Here is an 18883-nt window from a genome sequence, read left to right as displayed (position 1 = left end):
TAAAGAGACAGTTGACAAAATTATTCTCTAATTATTGTCATTCAATAAGTATACTAAATTGAACTGAATTCCACAATTTCCAAATATTCAACTAATCTTTTACCCTGAGAGTTCTTTAAATATTTATGTCTATAATACAGAAATTCATGATTCCTCAAAATGTACATGGTTGCAAACGTGTTTTTATCTTGCTATGTTATCCAAGTAAGTGGCAATTTCCTCAACAGAGGCTACATTTAACTTCACCTACATAGTACTCAACACGTATCACATGTAAGTCATTAACATTTTGGGCAATATCATGAGGCTCTTCTTTTTTCTATATTGTTATATTTGGGTGGATATACGCATTTTTTTAAAGAATGCCCAGATATCAAATCAGCATTAATTATTCACAGCCCACTGTAAAAGACTTGCACGCTGAGCTGTTCATGATGTTCAAAACCTTCTGATGTGGAATTTAGCCTTGAAAAATTCCTTTCAAGTGTTTACATTGACCATTAAATCTGATTAAGTGAAGTCACAAAAATAGCCATCAACCTGGATCCAACAGAAAGGAGCTCAGGCTCATCAGGTTTCGCCTTGCATAAGTACCTGTGTTGTTAGAAACGTGGTCTCAAGATTGAAGGTACATTCCTTAAATAATTACTCGGGCTTCAAAGTAAAGACAAAACTAGGAACAGCTATTCTCAGATGCTTTAAGGATACTGCATTACTGTTATAGGCTTTTACAGCCTCCCAGAGCAGTGGAGAGATAAGAATTATTGCCTTCATTGTATAGGAGAAAAAAAAAAAAGCCTAGAGATGTTAATCAACTTGCTCAAAAACTAAGGAGCCAGTGCTAGAATTAAGAATAAAATCTTGGCTGGGTGAAGTGGCTCAAGCCTATATCTATAATTCCAGCATTTTGGGAGGCCGAGGCAGGCAGACTGCCTGAGCTCAGGAGTTCGCGACCAGCCTGGGCAACACAGTCTCTACTAAAAAAAAAAAAAAAAAAATTAGCCGGGTGTGGTGGCATATGCCTGTAGTCCCAGCTACTCAGGAGACTGAGGCAGGAGAATTGCTTGCACCCAGGCACAGAGGTTGCAGTGAGCCAAGATCTCACCACTGCACTCCAACCTGCCAGCCTGGGCGACAGAGCGAAATTTCATCTCAAAAAAAAAAAAAGAATAAAATCTTGTTCTTGTCCTTTCAGTGCAGTCAGATATGTCCATTCTATCATGTTTTCAAATCAAAGCCTTTTTCTTCTATTAAGAAGATCAGGAGGCACAGAATGCTATGAAACTGACTTTGTAGAGAGGGCACTTTTATCAATGAGTATGGCCCCTTCTGACTGATGGCGGCAGGTCTGTTTTGTGTGTTGGTAGCACAAAGATCTTACATGTGATTTCATGGGTCAGGTTTTTCTCTTCTCTGATGTCCAAAAAGCTACTAACAAGCCAGATGCAGTGACTCATGCCTGTAATCCCAGCACTTTGGAAGACCAAGGCAGGTGGATCACTTGAGCTCAGGAGTTTGAGACCAGCCTGGGTGACAAAGTGAAACCTCGTCTCTACAAAGAATACAAAAATTAGCCGGGCGTGGTGGCACACGCCTGTAGTCCCAGCTACTTGGGAGGCTGAGGTGGGATGATGGCTTGAGCCTGGGAGGCGGAGGTTGCAGTGTGCTGAGATCGTATCACTGCACTCCAGCCTGGGCAACAGAGTGAGACCCTGTCCCTCCCCCAGCTCCCCCACCGACTCCCTCAAAAAAGCCACTAACATTAACAAAGCTAGGTAACTGAACAAAGGTTTAAGGAAAAGTGATGACTATTTGTGAGTTAACAAATGACATGATACTACATTAAGATCAAACTGCTAGCAGATCCCTTAGCAAAAAAACCATGTACAAAGTTCCAGTTCTGGCTGGTCTCAGTGGCTTACACCTATAATCCCAGCACTTTGGGAAGCTGAGGCAGGCGGAACTTGAGATCAGGAGTTTGAGACCAGCCTGGCCAACATGGTGAAACCCCATCTCTACTAAAAATACAAAAATTAGCCAGGCGTGGTGGCACGCACCAGTAGTCCCAGCTACTCAGGAGGCTGAGGCAGGAGAATTGCTCCAACCCAGGAGGCGGAAGTTGCAGTGAGCCAAGATCATGCCACTGCATTCCAGCCTGGGTGACAGAGTAAGACTCCATCTCAAAAAAATAAAAGAAAGTTCCAGTTCCCCAACTCTTAAGAGGAGAGCAGAAGATCTCTGAATGGCCACTGGAGGGGGAGCCCTTCAGGAAGCTACAAAGGCACAGTGTCCCTGCCAGGCCCTGCCAGCCCTGAATCAACAGAAACGTGATGGTATGTTGGCTTGTGCTGTCCCTGACAATGTAAAATCTATGAACAGAAACGTGAGACAGAATTCACTTTTCATATGAAGCGTGCTTCGGTCAGATGTGCCCTTTTCCTTATTCTACGCAACGGTTATTAGCTCTCTGTCAAAAATAAGTGAGATAGCTGAATAAAGTCAACAGGTTTTTGCTCCATATTCCGAAACTGAGGTTTAAACTTGTGACGAGTCTATCTGTTGATTTCTAATTACACGAATACTCTATTTCCTCAAGCTAGCCTCTGGAGATATCAGTAGGGTATTACAATATAAATTTAAGATAAATTTATATGAAAGATAGTATTTTGACAGCATAGTATTAGATAGGGGAAAAACTATCTCACAGTTAATTCTGTAAGGAGCTACTCATTTTTTGTTTGTTTTAGGGAGCAGAGCATGTTTAATAGGGAAGAAAGAAGGAAGATATTCCCCCATACAGAAACAGAGGGAGGGGAGTTCCAAGGCGAGAGAGGGAAAGCCTGTTAATATCTAACAAATAAAAGTAACCTTTTAATCTAAATACAGGAAGCCCAATGAAACAATTTGCAAAGAAATACAAAGAATATGTAAATATTCACCTTCAGTAATAATCCACTAAACAGAAATTAAAACAATGCTGTATAAGTATTTACATGAGAAGCAATCATTAATACCTAATGCTGCGTACATTGTGATAAAATTAGTATATGAATAATGTTGGCATTGTCCACTGGTAGAATTAGGAAGAAAGATATCAAAGGCATAGCCAGAGACTTATAAGAACATTCAAACCCACTCACTGTACAAATAATTCCATATCTGATGATTTATCTCAAGTAAGTTATTTAATGGAGCTGAAAACCGTATGTTCAAATTTGTTATTATAGACTTATCTATAAAAACAAAATTATAAAATCAATTCAAAAGTCCAACAATAAATGGCCATTTTATTGGACAATCAATGGCAGATCTGCACAATGTTATATTATGCTGATTAAACAGTGATCTCAAAATAAGGTTGAAGGAAAAAAGGCAGAACCCACAGTTGTCTGAATACTACTGTTACAACTATAAAACATGTATGCTTGTAGAAAAGAACTGCAGTCCAATATGCCAGCGTAACAATATCTGACCACAGCACAGTGAGACTGTGGGGTACTCCTACACCCACACTCTTTTAATATTTCTTCTGTTTTATTTTATTTTGAGATGGAGTTTTTGCCCAGGTTGGTGTTGTTACAGGCATGAGCCACTGCGCCCGGCCTATTTCTTCTATTTTTATTAATAAAAACTTTAATTACTTTGAAGGATAAAGCTCTCTTTCACACCTGTAATCCCAGCACTTTGGGAGGCCGAGGTGGGTGGGTCACCTGAGGTCAGGAGTTCAAGACCAGCCTGACCAACATGCTGAAACCCCGTGCCTACTAAAAATCCAAAAAAATTAACTGGGGGTGGTGCCACATGCCTGTAATCCCAGCTACTTGGGAGGCTGAGGCAGGAGAAACACTTGAACCCAGGAGGTGGAGGTTGCAGTGAGCTGAGATCACGCCACTACACTTCAACCTGGGCGACAGAGTGAGGCTCCATTTAAAAAAAAAAAGAAAGGTTTTGTCAATTTTAATAATGAAAATAACTGGAAATCTCGATTGCGACTGCACAAAATGACTGCTTCCACAAACTGATCATTTTATGGGGCAACGTACAATCAAACAGGATGGCACCTCTTAATGCTGAAGCCAGCATCTCCATGTACATACATTAGCCACCAGGCCTTATGAACATTATACTTGCATTTAAATACAAATTATCTGAAGAGTGATGTAGAAGCCTGCAGCCTTAGATCATTATTTGTCACATGCTAACTTTCTCTCTCTTTTTTTTTTTGATAAATGCTTGAGCAATATAAAAGTAAAGAGGAAGAAAAAATAATCAACCCACAATTACTAGCATTCTTAGAACACTTAATCACCATCATCTTACTTGTTCTCTCAGGCTTACATCCATTCAGGATTGATTGATTGATTGATTGATTGATTACTACTTAGGAGTTGAGGACCACTTTGAGAACTGACAGAAGCTAGAAAATGTTCACATATGCAGAGACTGAAATATTTGCACACAGTTTTAGAGCATCTATATTTGCTTTCTCCTCCCAGCCCTCTGATAGCTGACCCACAGGTCTCCAATTAAGAGTCACACTTCACAAGGGTGACATTTAATCCCTCCCCGCCCTCCAATATGCAAATAAAAAATCACTTTCCTTTGCTGCCTATCAGAAATATCATAGTTTGGGATTTCAGAGCTAAGTTCTTTCATTCCTAGCCACTGCAGAAAATATAGGAAGGCATACACCTTCCCTTAATAACTCTAGGAACTATGTTAAGCCATCTATCTACTTATATTCTATGGATGTACTCTGATCTTTAAAAAAATCTCACAAATATCTTGAAACACAGCTATTATTATTCCTAATTTTACAGATGATGAAACTGAGGCTCAGAGAAGACAAAATCTGCCAGATCACACCATTATTTAGGAGATGGTTTAGTATTCAATGTCAAGTCTGACTAGATCCAAACACTTGGCTCTTACCCACAGTCAGAAAAAACAAAAATGATGGGTAATAATAATAATAATAATAATAACCTGTCCAAATCAGAGAGATCATTGTTATCTGGAGGAAGGGAAGAAAGAATAGAGAAGAAGTGACCATCTGGGTCTAAGAATAATGGCATTCAATTGCAGTTATTAAAGATACTATGTTCAAGAAATGTACAATGCAACAATACCAGGATTCATAAATAAATTGCGCACTTAAAGCTAGTAAGACTGATCTATATATATTCGCCTTTGGCAGTAGAAAGTAATTACATCAAATTGCATTGGTTTATTGATTTCATTTTAATGCACAATGAGAATTAAATGGGTAATTTCTAAATGTGTTTTCTGCATTTGGGGTTTGGAACGGCATTAGAAGGTACTGAAATAAACTGAAACTGATAGAAAAACTGAAATCATACTTGGGATTAGAACAAAAATAAAGACCACACAGTTTATTCAGCATTCTAAAAACCTATCCCATAATACATATACAGGCACACATAAATATACATATATAAATATACATATGTATAATTTTTAAAATTCTCTCCGTTTATATTCTTGTCCAAACTTGAAAGAAGCATTTCTGTCATTATTGGAGAACTTTGAGAAAGACTGAATTTAAAGTGTTGAATGGTTACAGAATAAAAACTTTATAAAGAGTTATTTTAAACTTTAACCATTCAAAAATCCAAAAATCCATGTATTTATAAGCCCTAATCAAGCATAGTTATTAGTTAAAATGAGAAGTGGCCAGGCCATGGGAAACAAAAAGTCTATTTTTAGGGAAGAAGTAATTTAAAAGAATAAACATCCCTGTGCAGATTCCCCATAATACTTAAAGACAGGACTAAAATTAATTGTAGGATAAATTATTCATGTGATTATTATTATTTTTGTAGACACGGATCTTGCTATGCTGCCCAGGCTGGTCTCTAGCTTCTGGCCTCAAGCCATCCTCCCATCTCGGCCTCCCAAACTTTTGGGATTACAGGTGTGAGCCACCATACCTGGCCTTGTGACTATTTAAAATCATACACATTGCCATTCTTATTAAATAACTGTGACATAATTGTGATCAGTTTTGTTGCTGAAAATATTCAAAATGGCCAATGGAATGTATTTGGCCATTTGCATTTTAGGTTATACACGTTTTTGTAATTCATAGAATTCCTCTGCAGGAAAAATATAGCAGTTATTTCATGTCTGATAATATTCTTAAAAAGCAAGCAAGTTTACAGGAAGTAATTCCAGATGTACTCAAACAGGTATTGAATAATTTATAAATTGGATGTGAATAGCATTTGATAAGTGGGTGGGACGTATCTAATGCCCAGAAATCGTTGATAATTAGTGTATACATTGCCAGCCATGTCAGAACCTAAATAAATAAATTGTTGCATACAATACTTAATGAGGGCCAACTCAGAAAGTCAAATTCTGTATCTTTATAAAACTTAAAGTGAAATCTAATAAAAGAATCATCAAAATCACATAGATTAAGCAAAGTATCTCAGTTTCCAGTTTTATACGATACAACACAGAAGAAATGATCACAAAGGTATTTCCTAGCAAGTATTTTTTTTCTCTATTATACTAAATTTAGTATAGGTTGGAACAATTAGAAACAAAAGTACTTAAAATAATTTTTAGACAAATTAAAATGGTATTTTCATGTCCTATTAGCACAAATATTTCTAACTTCATGATTTTTATTTTTACAGGCTCTGGTTTAGTTTTAGGTTCAGGATTCTTCTGTGCGCATTTTCATCCTTACCTAAAAAGGCACCAATAAATAATAATATGGTCTTTTCTTTAAAAGTTCTAAACCAAATCCGAAGACCCAAACAGTCAGTCCTCGTGTGGCAAAGCTTTATGTTTAAGTATTTTAAACTTTAGACTCTCATGTTTGTATTTTATTAAATTCAAAACTTCTAAAGTGACTAAGAATAAAAAAATCTTAATTTGCAGCAAAACAGCAAGTCAGACCATCGTGATTTACACAGAAAAGTCTCAGACACACAAACGGTACAGTGGCTAGGCTGTCAGAATGATACTCAAGACAAGTGCTGGTCTATAGCTGGAAAAAGCATTTTCATTTTCCACTAAATTTGTCTGCACCTGGACTCTCTATCCAAGCTACCAAATGAAGCTCAGTAAGATACAGTTTAAAACCAGAGTTCCAGTTTCACTTGCTTAAATCACCACAGCATTCAAGTAATAACACTGTGAATGGCAACATTTCTGGCAAGATAAGAAAGTCTAAAAAGTTAAGTAACTAATATGATTTTAGCTCAAGCTCAGCAATAGTTCTATGCATTCCTGTTTTCTTTAAACCACACCGTGCATCTGGCCGGCTTCTCTCCCGTATGCTTACCCCAGGAATAATGTATTTAGTTTGAGGAGCTATAAGGCGTCTGTCAAGCATGCTAGACCAATTCCAAGTGCGCCCAGCACTCCAGCAGGAATTTTCTTCACAGGAGCAAAAATTCAGGACTAGCTAAAGGCAGCCAAGTCTTGCTTTGCTGAACAGCATAGCAACTGCTTTCCTTTTTCTTGCTGGCTTGGGGTGTGTAGTATTAGTTAGTGTGACTTTCTAAAGTTCGTCAGATCACAACAGCTCTCTGTTCCAGAACCACTTAGTTAGAGCAGAAGAGCTCACCAAAGTCAATTAACAAACGCAAGTGGGAGGGTCTTATTCTCCTCTGAATTACGTCAGCTGGCTTGGAAGACGGACGGACGCCTGCAAACTTGTCAAAGTAGAGTAACACTTCATTAGTATCAGATGCGACAGGTCCCTGGGGCAGCCAGGACTCCAGCGCTGCTTCAGAATCCTTTCTTCAGAACAGAACAATAGGTTGCATAACTGGATAAGCTGTTGGCATTCAAAGAAACTACTGCCCTGAAAAAGTCTGGAATAATAGTAAAACGATTTTTCTGCTGCCACCCACTGAAGAAGTATTTTCTCTTTTGCACACAAGAAAGTGATCTTTATTTTTTTATTGCCTTTCAAGTTTTCAGTGTGTATGCAAAATCTAATTTTTTTCACAGTCAAATGAGTATCACTTGGAGATATTTACTTTTTTAAATTAAAAGCTTATTTATATTAAAAGACAGCATTAAAAATTGAAATAATAAACACAATATTCTGAGAGCATGCTTGCAACACACACACACACACACACACACACACGGGTATTACTATCCAGGAAATAGAACTCCTATAAATCAAAAGACTCACAACTAAAAGAACATGGAAAACAAGACATGAATACATAAATCACAGGAGATAAAATTTTAGTGGTCAATAAACGGGACTTCCTTTCTAATCAGGAAATACAAACTGAAATCACAGTTTACCATTTTGCATCCATCATGGTGGAAATATTTTTTACAAACCTGAAAATCTCAGATCTTGGTGACAATGTCAAGAAGGGGATGGCAAGCTATGGCCCACCGTCAAACTCAGCCAGCCACCTGTTTTGTATAACCTGCAAGCTAAGAATGTGTTTTACATTTTTAAATTACTGGGGAAAAAATAAAAAAACAGAATGGTATTTTGTGGCACATGACAATTACATGAAATTCAAATCAATGTTCTTAAATAAAGGTTTATTGGAACATATGGGCTTGTTGGTTTATGTATGCTCCATGGCTGTTTTTGTGCTACAAGAGCAGTCGTTGCAACAGAGACCATGTAACTCACAAAGCCTTAAATATTTCCTTCGTGGCCCTTTACAGAAAAGGTTCGTAGGCCTGTGATGCAGAGCAACTAGACTTTCACATTCTGTTGGTGGGAGTATATCTTATTTATTTATTTAGAGACGGAGTCTTGCTCTGTTGCCCAGGCTGGAGTGCAGCGGCATGATCTCGGCTCAGTGCAACCTCTGCCTCTCAGGTTCCAGCGATTCTCCTGCCTCAGCCTCTTGAGTAGCTGGGATTACAGGCGAGTGCCACCAAGCCTGGCTAATTTTTGTCTTTTTAGTAGATATGGGGGTTCAGCATGTTGGCCAGACTGTCTCGAATTCCTGACCTCAAGTGATCTGCCCGCCTTGGCCTCCCAAAGTGCTGGGATTACAGGCATGAGCCACTGTGCCCAGCCTGTTGGTGGGAGTATAAACTGGTACAGTCACATTAGATATTTAGCAGGATATAATGAAACTGTTGATGCCCAAGTACTTAGACCCAGGGATACCCTCACATGAGTACATAGGGAGGTACATGAACGAAATGTCCCTAGGTACACTGAGGGGCTGTAGTAAAAAACAGGAAACAGGCTGGGCGTGGTGACTCACGCCGATAATTCCAGCACTTTGGGAAGCCGAGGTGGGAGGATCATTTGAGCCCAGGAGTTTGAAACCAGCCTGGAAAACAAAGGAAGACCCCATCTCTGCAAAAAAATTTAAAAATTAGCTAGGCATGGTGGCATGTGCCTGTGGTCCCAGCTACTCAGGAGGCTGAGTTGGGAGGATCATTTGAACCTGGGAGGTAGAGGCTGCAATGAGCTGTGATCATACCACTGCACTCCAGTCTGGGTGGAGTGAGACCCTGTTTCAAAAAAAAAAAAAAAAAGAAGGAAAGAAGGAAAGGGAAAGAAGGAAAGAAGGAAGAAAGGAAGGAGAGAGAGAAAGAAAGAGAGGAAGAGAGGAAGAAAAAACCTAGATGCATATCAACAGAAAAGTGGATAAAATTTTGGATACTATTCAGTAGTAAAAGTGAATGGTCCGGAAGTTACCTACTTGAGTAAATCCCTACAAACACAATGTTGAAAGCAAGTTTGGGAACTGTAAGGTACCTTAAGAACCTGTGTGTACAAGGGTTCCCTTTTCTCCACACCCTCACCAGCACTTGTTATCTCTTGTCCTTTGGATCACAGCCATCCTAACAAGAGTAAACTAGTATTTCATTGTGATTTTGACTTGCATTTCCCTGATGATTAGTGATGTTGATACATTTACATATATTTGTTGGCCAGAGTTTTATGTCTTCTTTGGAGAAATGTCCATTCAGGTCCTTTGTACATTTTAAAACCAGGTTATGTCTTTTTTCCATTCTGTGAGTTCTTTATATATTTGGGGTATTAGCTCCTCATCAGATATGTAATTTGAAAATATTTTTTTCCCAACCCACAGGCTGCCTTTTCATTTGGATGACTATTTCCTCTGCTATGGGAAAGCTTTTTGGTTTGGTGTAATCTCACTTGTTTATTTTTGTTTTTGTTGCCTGAGATTTTGGTGTAATGTTTTAAAACAATTATTACCAAGGTCAATATTCAGCAGCTTTTCCATAATGTTTTCTTCTAGGAATCTGATGGTTTCAGGTCTTTAATCCACTTTGAGTTGATTTTGTTCATGGTACAAGATAATGATCCAGTTTCATTTCACTGTGTATATGAGTGTCAAAACATCATGTTGTACACCTTAATATATAGAGACATTTTTTAAAAAGAACCTATGACATGATTTGCAGCAAATTTGAAAATATGCAGAAATACTATATATTTTATGTAAGTGGTAAAACATGTAAAAAATAAATATGAAAATAATGAATACCAAATCCAGGATGGTGGTTATGTCTGGAGAGGAGTATATTTGGAAGGGTTAGTGAGGGGAAGGGGCAGTTTTATCAGTAATATGTTTTCAAAACTAGGTCATACCTACATCACTGGTCATTATAATATTTTCTATGCTTCTTTATATTCTAAAATAATTTATAATAAATAAGTGTTTAAAGTTAGGAAAAACTGTTAAAAATTTTTGATACAAAAAGTGCTAGACCATTGTGGCCATTAAAATGCTTATGAGACACTTCCGTTATATAACAAATGCTACAATAGGTAAGAGTAAATAAAAGAAAAAAGTAGGCTAGGCATGGTGGCTCACACCTGTAATGTCAGCACTTGGGGAGGTCAAGATGAACAGATCACATGAGCTCAAGAGTTCAAGACCAGCCTGGGCAATAAAGAAAGACCTCAGGCATAGTAGTGCATGCCTGTAGTCCCAGCTACTCAGGAGGCTGAGATGGGAGGATTGCTTGACTCCAGGAAGTCGAGGGGCCAGTGAGCCAAGATTATGCTACTGCATACCGGTCTGGGAAATGGGAGTGAGACCTGTCTAAAAAAAGAAAAAAGAAAAAAAAAAAAAAAAAGAAGAAGAAGAAGAAGAAAGAAGAGAAAAGAAAAGCAAAAGAAAAAAGTGGACTACCAATTTGTTTTTACAATAAATATTCCACTGTTAAAAATATTTAGAAGAAACTTGTAAGAAAGCATATGAATTATATTAACAGTTGTTGTGGGTTACTGAGTAGTGCTGTGAGGGTATTTGTGTTTTCTTTCCTTTTAAAAAATTTAGTACTTTTCAAACTTTCTACAGTGGGTTGGTATTACTTTTCAACCTCAAATAAAGTTTCAGTGTCTAACATGTAACCAAGGATTATCTAATTTTCTAGGGAAATTAGAACCCTTTGTTTAACTCAGCATTTATTATGGGTTAGGATATTTTTTTATCTCTGTGAGGATAGACTTTAACTTGTCAAAAACTGACAGACATGCAAATGAATTCGTCCAATATAAATACATTGGTCTAGAAGAAATGCAAATGATTGCTGTCTTGTAGGAAAGACTATTCCCTAAGTCATCTTTTTTTTTTTCTGTTTTTGAGATGGAGTCTCGCTCTGTTACCCAGGCTGGGGTGCAGTGGCACGATCTTGGCTCATTACAGCCTCCGCCTCCTGGGTTCAAGCAATTCTCATGCCTCAGCCTCTCGAATAGCTGGAATTACAGGCACTTGCCATTATACCTGTCTAATTTTTGTACTTTTGGTAGAGATAAGGTTTTGCCATATTGGCCAGACTGGTCTCAAACTCCTGACCTCAGGTGATCTGCCCACCTTGGCCTCCCAAAGTGCTGGGATTACAGCATCAGCCGCCACGTCTGGCCCATCCTAAGTCGTCATTTTATTGTTCTGGGGAGTACTAACCAGTTCTTGTATCTAATTGAACAATCACAGCCCACCGTTCTTTCTTTCAATGACTAAAAATATTTAAACCTTTCCCATAATCTTTCAAACTAGCTTAACCATGCTGGCTCCTTTCATGAATTAAAAAAAAAAAAATTCTTTGGCCTGTATTCAATTTATATTTGTTTGAAAGAAATGTTCTGAAAGTTTGGAAACATTATATTTGGACGCCAGTTTTAAATTTGAAACCATAGTTCCTTTCTCTTCTGACAATGGCATATTTGAGTATTAGCTTTCCAAACCCAGCCCACTTTAATTTATAATGCCATTAAAATATATTTACAACAGAAAAATGTTAACTAATAATGATTTCGGGTAACCAAGAGCAACTGAGGTTTGAAGAGAAAATGAGGATGTAAATTCTAAATGGAACATACAGGACTTTCAAAGCCTTTTCAAGCTTCTATAAATTCTCTACTACTAAATAACTCTGTGTGTGTGTGTGTGTGTGTTTTCTGGCTCTCAAATGAGACTGAGAGATATTTTGTGGAGGTCCTTGGGAAGAGCATAAAGAGAAAAACTAATGAGGAAAAACTGAGGGAAAAATGTACGTGTCAATGAGAAATAGACTTGAGATTGAAACTCAGAAAAGAGAATAATTGAGGTTCAGGTGAGACAGGAAGTGATGGACTTAATTTTTTTTTTTTTTTTTTTTTTTTTGTGAGATGAAGTATCGCTCTGTTGCCCAGGCTGCAGAGCATCTTGGCTCACTGTAACCTCTGCCTCCTGGGTTCAAGCAATCCTCATGCCTCAGCCTCCTGAGGTAGCTGGGACTACAGGAGTGTGCCGCCATGCCTGGCTAATTACTTTTGTGTTGTTGTTTGCTTGTTTTTACTAGAGATGGGGTTTCAACATGTTGGCCAGGCTGATCTTGAACTCCTGGCCTCAAGTGGTCTGCCCACCTTGGCCTCCCAAAGTGCTAGGATTATAGGTGTGAGCCATCACACCCTGTGAAAATGATGGTTTAGATGAGAGATAATTTGTCATGGCTGATACCAGAAGAAACAAGAAATCCAAGACAATTTGGTCACTTGCCAGTTTAAGAGAATAGAAAAAGAAAGGCAACCTTAATTTAAGTGGTTAAGTCCATGTCCAACAGTTTTTTTTTTATTTCACTTTTCATACTTCTGACAAATTTTCACATTAGATGTCTGTAACTTAGGTAATGAATGTCTGAAATGCATAGTCATATTATGGGATAAATATATTAAAATAGCATTTTTCAGGGTTTTTTTCCTAGGTATAAAATAATTTTTCTGGTTATATTTTCATTGTTGAGTACCAGAAAATCAGTAAAAGGAAAGCACGAAACAAAACAGCAGTTCTCCTTGTCATCTCCCAGGTTCCTAATCCATAAAAAGAGGAGAAGACTTCAAAGGATAATTGCCAGAATTACATAAAACATCTAGTATACATCTGGCACACCAGAATTGCCAAATAAACGTTAATTTCCTTGGCTGTAACTCAGTGGTTCTGGACTGGGGGTGATTTTGACTCCTCAGGGGACATTGGGCAATTTCTAGAGCCGTTGTTGCTTGCCACAATGGGGACGGGTGAGGAGTTTACTGGAATCTAGTGGGCAGAGGCCAGGGTTGCTGCTCAGCATCCTATAACGCACAGGAGAGCCTCTCATCACAAAGAGCAACCCAGCCCAATATGTCCATAGTGCTGAGAACGAGAAACCAGTCAGAACTGAAGGTGCCCTTCACGTCAAAGCTGTCAATGTGAAGTGCTTTCAAGTATAACCTAAGATCCCAGAATGTGGAATCCAAATTCTTTCTCCATCTTGTTGAGGTTGCTTGAAAGTAGGACAGAAGACTGGAGAGGCAAAATGCAGGAGGAGAAAAACCCGACCACCATGGGTCTCAAAAGCAGCTCCTGGGATCTCAGTAAAGTGCCCAGTTACTCTGTGATTCTGGGAGAAGCCCACAGAGGCCAGTGGAGTAGCTGGGTGTCAGATTTCAGACGGAAGGACCTGAGGTTTCTGTAGTCTCAGCTTATATTCACACCTTGGAACATTTGTCCTTAGCTTGTTTCCAATTTCCTTCCATCCCCTGCTCCCGTCACTTGCCCCCAAGTTGTATTTGCTAAACGGTGAAAAGGGCTTAATGAAAATGACACTATAACTAGAAAACTCCTGGAGTGCTGTTTTAATAACTAAAGATGCATGCTCACTAATCTGAAAAGAGAAGAGTTCTTTCTGTTGATTTATTTGTACCCAGCATTGCTGTTACCCGTCGACATAAACAGAAAGCAGAGAGGAGAGCTTCAGGAATTCTGAACCTTCAATAGAGACGACTTTCTCATTTGTTGTTTTAAACTTTAAAACAGCAGCAGACCTTTCTGGAAGGGGAGGTGGTGGCCAAAGTATAAATATGTTATGTTGCCAGGAGACGACAAAAAAAATGCAGAATTTTGGAGGTCACATACTTCAAGTGGTCAGTCCAGACTTCAAAGTCCAGACTATTTATCCAACCATACAGGATTGTGAAAAAATTCCCTTGATCACACCCCAGTTTAGAGTTTATGCCTCAACAGTGTCATCTTTGATTATACAAGGCCATGCTATGTGCACAAATATGGATAATTATGGTATGTGTGAGCCAGACAGTGAATCATAATAGCAAAACAAAACTCTAGTGTGTGTACACACTAAGACTCACATGTGTTTTTGGTAAACAACAGCGAACACATCCTTTTCTCAAAAAAAATAAAGTAGGAAACAATTTCACATGCCATAGTAAAAAAACAAGACGGAAATAGTCACAGACATAATAGAATTTTCTTTCAACATAGCAATCTATGTTGTTGCTAACAGTTTTTTTTTTAACATTAACAAAATTTCCAACTCAGCTACTGCTATTGACTGAGAAGAGCAAAACGCTTTTGTCCCAAAGCTGTACTATTTAAGGCAAGTAGTTGTACTGTGGAGATCTCTTCCTCAGATTTTATCCCTCTAAGAAGCCATGATCAATCCTGCCTCCAATCCAGCAGCTTCAGATAAGATGAGACTCTTTATTCAAATCAGAGCCACTCAAATAAGTGAGCCTTTTTGAGACAGCATGTTGGTTTCAAGCATATTACAACTAACGGCAAAAACTGAAAAGGACTTTTTCCCATCCCCCCATCCCTACTGCTGAATGAGATACACTTGAAAATGAGAACCTACTGTTATTAATGAAGAGGCATAATGATTTTATCTTCATGAAAGCTGCCACTTCAAACAATTCTAGAAATAATGGGAGCAGAGGATATTTCGGTGCCTTCTTTGACTCCTTTACTCCCCAGCCTGATAGATCTGTTGTATTGTAAATTTGACACTGAAAATCATAGCTTGTAATTTTTTGGTACTTGTAACCTGCATTTAACATGGTAAGTCCCTTTTTCATACCATTAAAATGAATTAAACATCATTTCAGAGTTAACTGTAAATGAACTGCAGATTATGTTCTATAGTAGTTAAATGAATCTAACTAATTCAATGTATTATGTATAACGTTTCAATATTTCTCCTTAATACAATTTCCACAGAATAATACAAGGTGAGCTGGGGACTAGGGAGGTGACATAAAGTGCTGTTTTTGTCCCACTGTGTTTTTTAGATACCCCCTCTCGTCCTGTTTCCTAATCCTCTTCTCCCAGCCTTTCTCTGGCCTGCCGTCCGAAGAGCTTTCCTCCTGAAATGTTCACTTCTTACCTATGCTGAAGGAATACTTATTCTGTAGTCCTGAAATACTCTTCGTTTCTGCAAGGTCAGGTTTTCCTAAATATTTAAGGTCTTTGAGTTCCAGATTGTTGCATTTAATCTGGATTAAATTTGATGACTCTGCATGGATTTCCAATAGACTTCTTGATCTTTCTGTGATCAAAAGAGCTACTAATTCCTCATACTACAGCAAACAGCACCCCCATGCTCCCCCATCCTCCCAGCTAAACACTTACCAAGTCCTGTCCATGCTAACTCCAAAGTATTTCTCAAATCCAACCCTTGCCTTGTCACCTCTCACCACCACTCCCTTTCGCAATATCCCCAGCTCATCTTTGGATGCTGTCCAATCTCCATAGAGCAGCTAAAGAGGTCTTTCGTAAGGCACGGACCACCTGCATCATCCTGCTGCTTAAAATTAAAGTCCTCTACTCATTCCTTGCCGCAGCTGAGATAACTGTGGCCTGCAGGGCCTGGGGAGATATGGCTTCCACTCACGTCTCAGACTTCCTCTCCTGTCTCTCTGCTCCTTCATCCCCACACTGCAGCCATACTGGTGTCCTGCTGTTCTTGGACTGAGCCAAGAGCATTCCTGTGTTGGGGCCTCTGCCCTGTCTCTTCTACCTGCTTAGAGTGCTTCCCCCTCACTGTTCACCACCCCCCGTCCCCAGTCGACTCCTGCATGGCTGCCAATATGCCACACATTTGGTACTTTTAGAGTGATATGATTTGGCCCACAATCCAGGGAGAACTTGAAGTTCATTCAGTACAGTGAAGAGTACACCAGATTTAGATTTGGAGATCTGAGCTAGGCCCGGCTCTGTTGCCATTAACTAATTGGCTAAGTTACTTGATAGGCCTGAGGCTCTGAGTATTCTGCTGTTAAGAGAGGATGTCCAACTCATCACCTAGAGAGAGGCTAGTGACTTAGTCTTCAAATCAACAGTTCCAGAGCTGTTATTCTACTAAACATATTGGAGGAACAAGACTTTATGCAAGAATCTCAAGCAGTTAGCGGTAACAGTTATAATCTCTAGGGCTTCTCAGTTAATTTAAGTTAAAAAAAATGGTGCAATTTTCACCTCCCCCCCGCCTTTTTTTTTTTTTTTTTTTTTAAATGAGATGGCATCTAGCTATGTTCTCCAGGCTAGATTGCAATGATGCAAACATAGCTCACTGCAGCCTTGAACCCCTGGCCTCAAGTGATCCTCCTGCCTCAGCCTCCCAAGTATCTAGGACAATGGGTGTGTGCCATTGTGCCCAGCATCACCTAATCAAAAAAAAAAAAATTATGGCCGGGTATGGTGGCTCACGCCTGTAATTCCAGCACTTTGGGAGGCCGAGGAGGGTAGATCACGAGGTCAAGAGATCGAGACCATTTGACCGACATGGTGAAACCCTGTCTCTACTAACAATACAAAAATTAGCTAGGCATGGTGGCACACATTTGTAGTCCCAGCTACTCAGAAAGCTGAGGCAGGAAAAACACCTGAACCCGGGAGGCGGAGGTTGCAGTGGGGCGAGATCACCCCATTGCACTCCAGCCTGGAGAGACTCAGTCTCAAAAAAAAAAAAAAAAAAAAAAGGCTGAGGCGGGCAGATCATGAGGTCAGGAGTTCGAGACCAGCCTGGCCAACATGGTGAAACCCCCATCACCACTAAAAATACAAAAATTAGCCAGGCATGGTGGCGGGCGCCTGTAATCCCAGCTACTTGGGAGGCTGAGGCAGGAGAATTGCTTGAACCTGGGAGGCAGAGGTTGCAGTGAGCCGAGAGTGTGCCACTGCACTCCAGCCTGGGCAACAGAGCAAGACTCCATCTCAAAAAAAAAAATTTAATTTAATTTGGTCATTTTGGAGACAGGTTCTTGCTCTGTCACCCAGGGCAGTGGCACAATCATGTCTCACTGTAGCTTCAACCTCTTGGGCTCAAATGATCCTCCCACCTCAGCCTCCCAAGTAACTGGGATCACAGCAGCACACTACTACACCTGGCTAATCTTTCAATGTTTTGTAGAGACAGAGTCTTGCTATGTTGTTCAGGATGGTCTTGAACTCCTAGGCTCCAGTGTCCCTCCCACCTTAGCCTCCCAAAGTGCTGGAATTACAGTCATGAACTGCTTCACCTGGCCATCTAACTTTTATTTAAACGAAAGCTTGTTGATGTTGTGAATTTTGGAAGGAATAGATCTGATAACTGTATTCACACTACATTACATAAGCATATGCATGATATGTGACTAATGTGTAATTATCTATATGAAGTCTGTCAAATATTTTGAGTATTAAATAATGAATGTGATTTTTAGGACTTCTTTGTGTTATCTTTATAAATAACTGAATTTTTAAAACATAAATCTGGCCTGGTGTGGTGGCTCACGCCTGTAATCCCAGCACTTTGGGATGCCAAGGCAGGTGAATCACTTGAGGTCAGGAGTTCAAGACTAGCCTGGCCAACATGGCAAAATCCCTGTCTGTACTAAAAATATAAAAATTTGCTGGGCATGGTGGCGTGAGTCTGTAATCCCAGCTCCTTGGTAGGCTGAGGCAGGAGAATCGCTTGAAACCGGGAGGCGGAGGAGGTTGCAGTGAGCTGAGATCGCACCACTGCACTCCAGCATGGGTGACAGAGCGAGACTCTGTCTCAAAAAACAAACAAACAAACAACAACAACCAAAAAGTAAATCTATAAATTCAATATAATATAATAAAATAAACATAAAATATTTTGTTGGAAACAATGAATTTGGGATAAATGTACTACAAAACAAGGACATACAAGATTGTTAAAAATGAGATCATGAGGTACAAAGCAATGGTTTTTACAATGTGATTTCATCTCATTAATTTCTGCAGTGAAGTAGTGAGATTAATCCTACGTTCTAAATGCACACTTAGTGTAAATCGCAAAAATAATTGGCTACTCCCTGATTTTGACTACAGTGACCCATTACTTAAGCTTATATCTTTCTTCTTATCGTGCTTTTTTTTTTTTTTAATTGTAAGAGGTGATTTGGGACTACCAACTCAGAAAAAATATTCACAGCCACATTATAAAAACATTATAGGCAGGATTCATCTCTTGCTCCTTTGAGAATAAGAACTTTTCTTTTATTTGTGGAACTTTGGAATGTACAAGCAAGATGTTCATTCATGTTTTACAATGCTGATTAACAATTGCTTAGCACTTTACCAGGGAGAATGTTTTTCCTGTGTGTTTA

At 39.1% G+C, this 18883-nt stretch overlaps 1 protein-coding gene across 6 annotated transcripts in view; it reads right to left on the bottom strand.

Annotated features, from left to right (window-relative positions):
* Positions 1-18883, bottom strand: part of CACNB2 (calcium voltage-gated channel auxiliary subunit beta 2) — a 412448-nt gene that overhangs the window by 199548 nt on the left and 194017 nt on the right. Inside the window, exon 1 of one of the 6 annotated variants that reach the window (XM_033209432.1) lies at positions 7319-7610. The exons of the other annotated variants lie outside the window; for them this stretch is intronic. Coding sequence (XP_033065323.1) covers positions 7319-7369 — 51 coding nt within the window. The 5' untranslated portion in view covers positions 7370-7610. Of the gene's footprint in view, positions 1-7318; positions 7611-18883 lie in introns of those variants that run through there. 6 annotated transcript variants of the gene reach the window in all.

The sequence above is a fragment of the Trachypithecus francoisi genome, unplaced genomic scaffold (genome assembly GCF_009764315.1).
Source record: "Trachypithecus francoisi isolate TF-2019V2 unplaced genomic scaffold, Tfra_2.0 Lachesis_group9, whole genome shotgun sequence".
In the NCBI taxonomy this organism is placed as follows: Eukaryota; Metazoa; Chordata; class Mammalia; order Primates; family Cercopithecidae; genus Trachypithecus; species Trachypithecus francoisi.
Note: the sequence above shows the minus strand (reverse complement) of the source record. Positions and strands in the feature narration are given on the sequence as shown.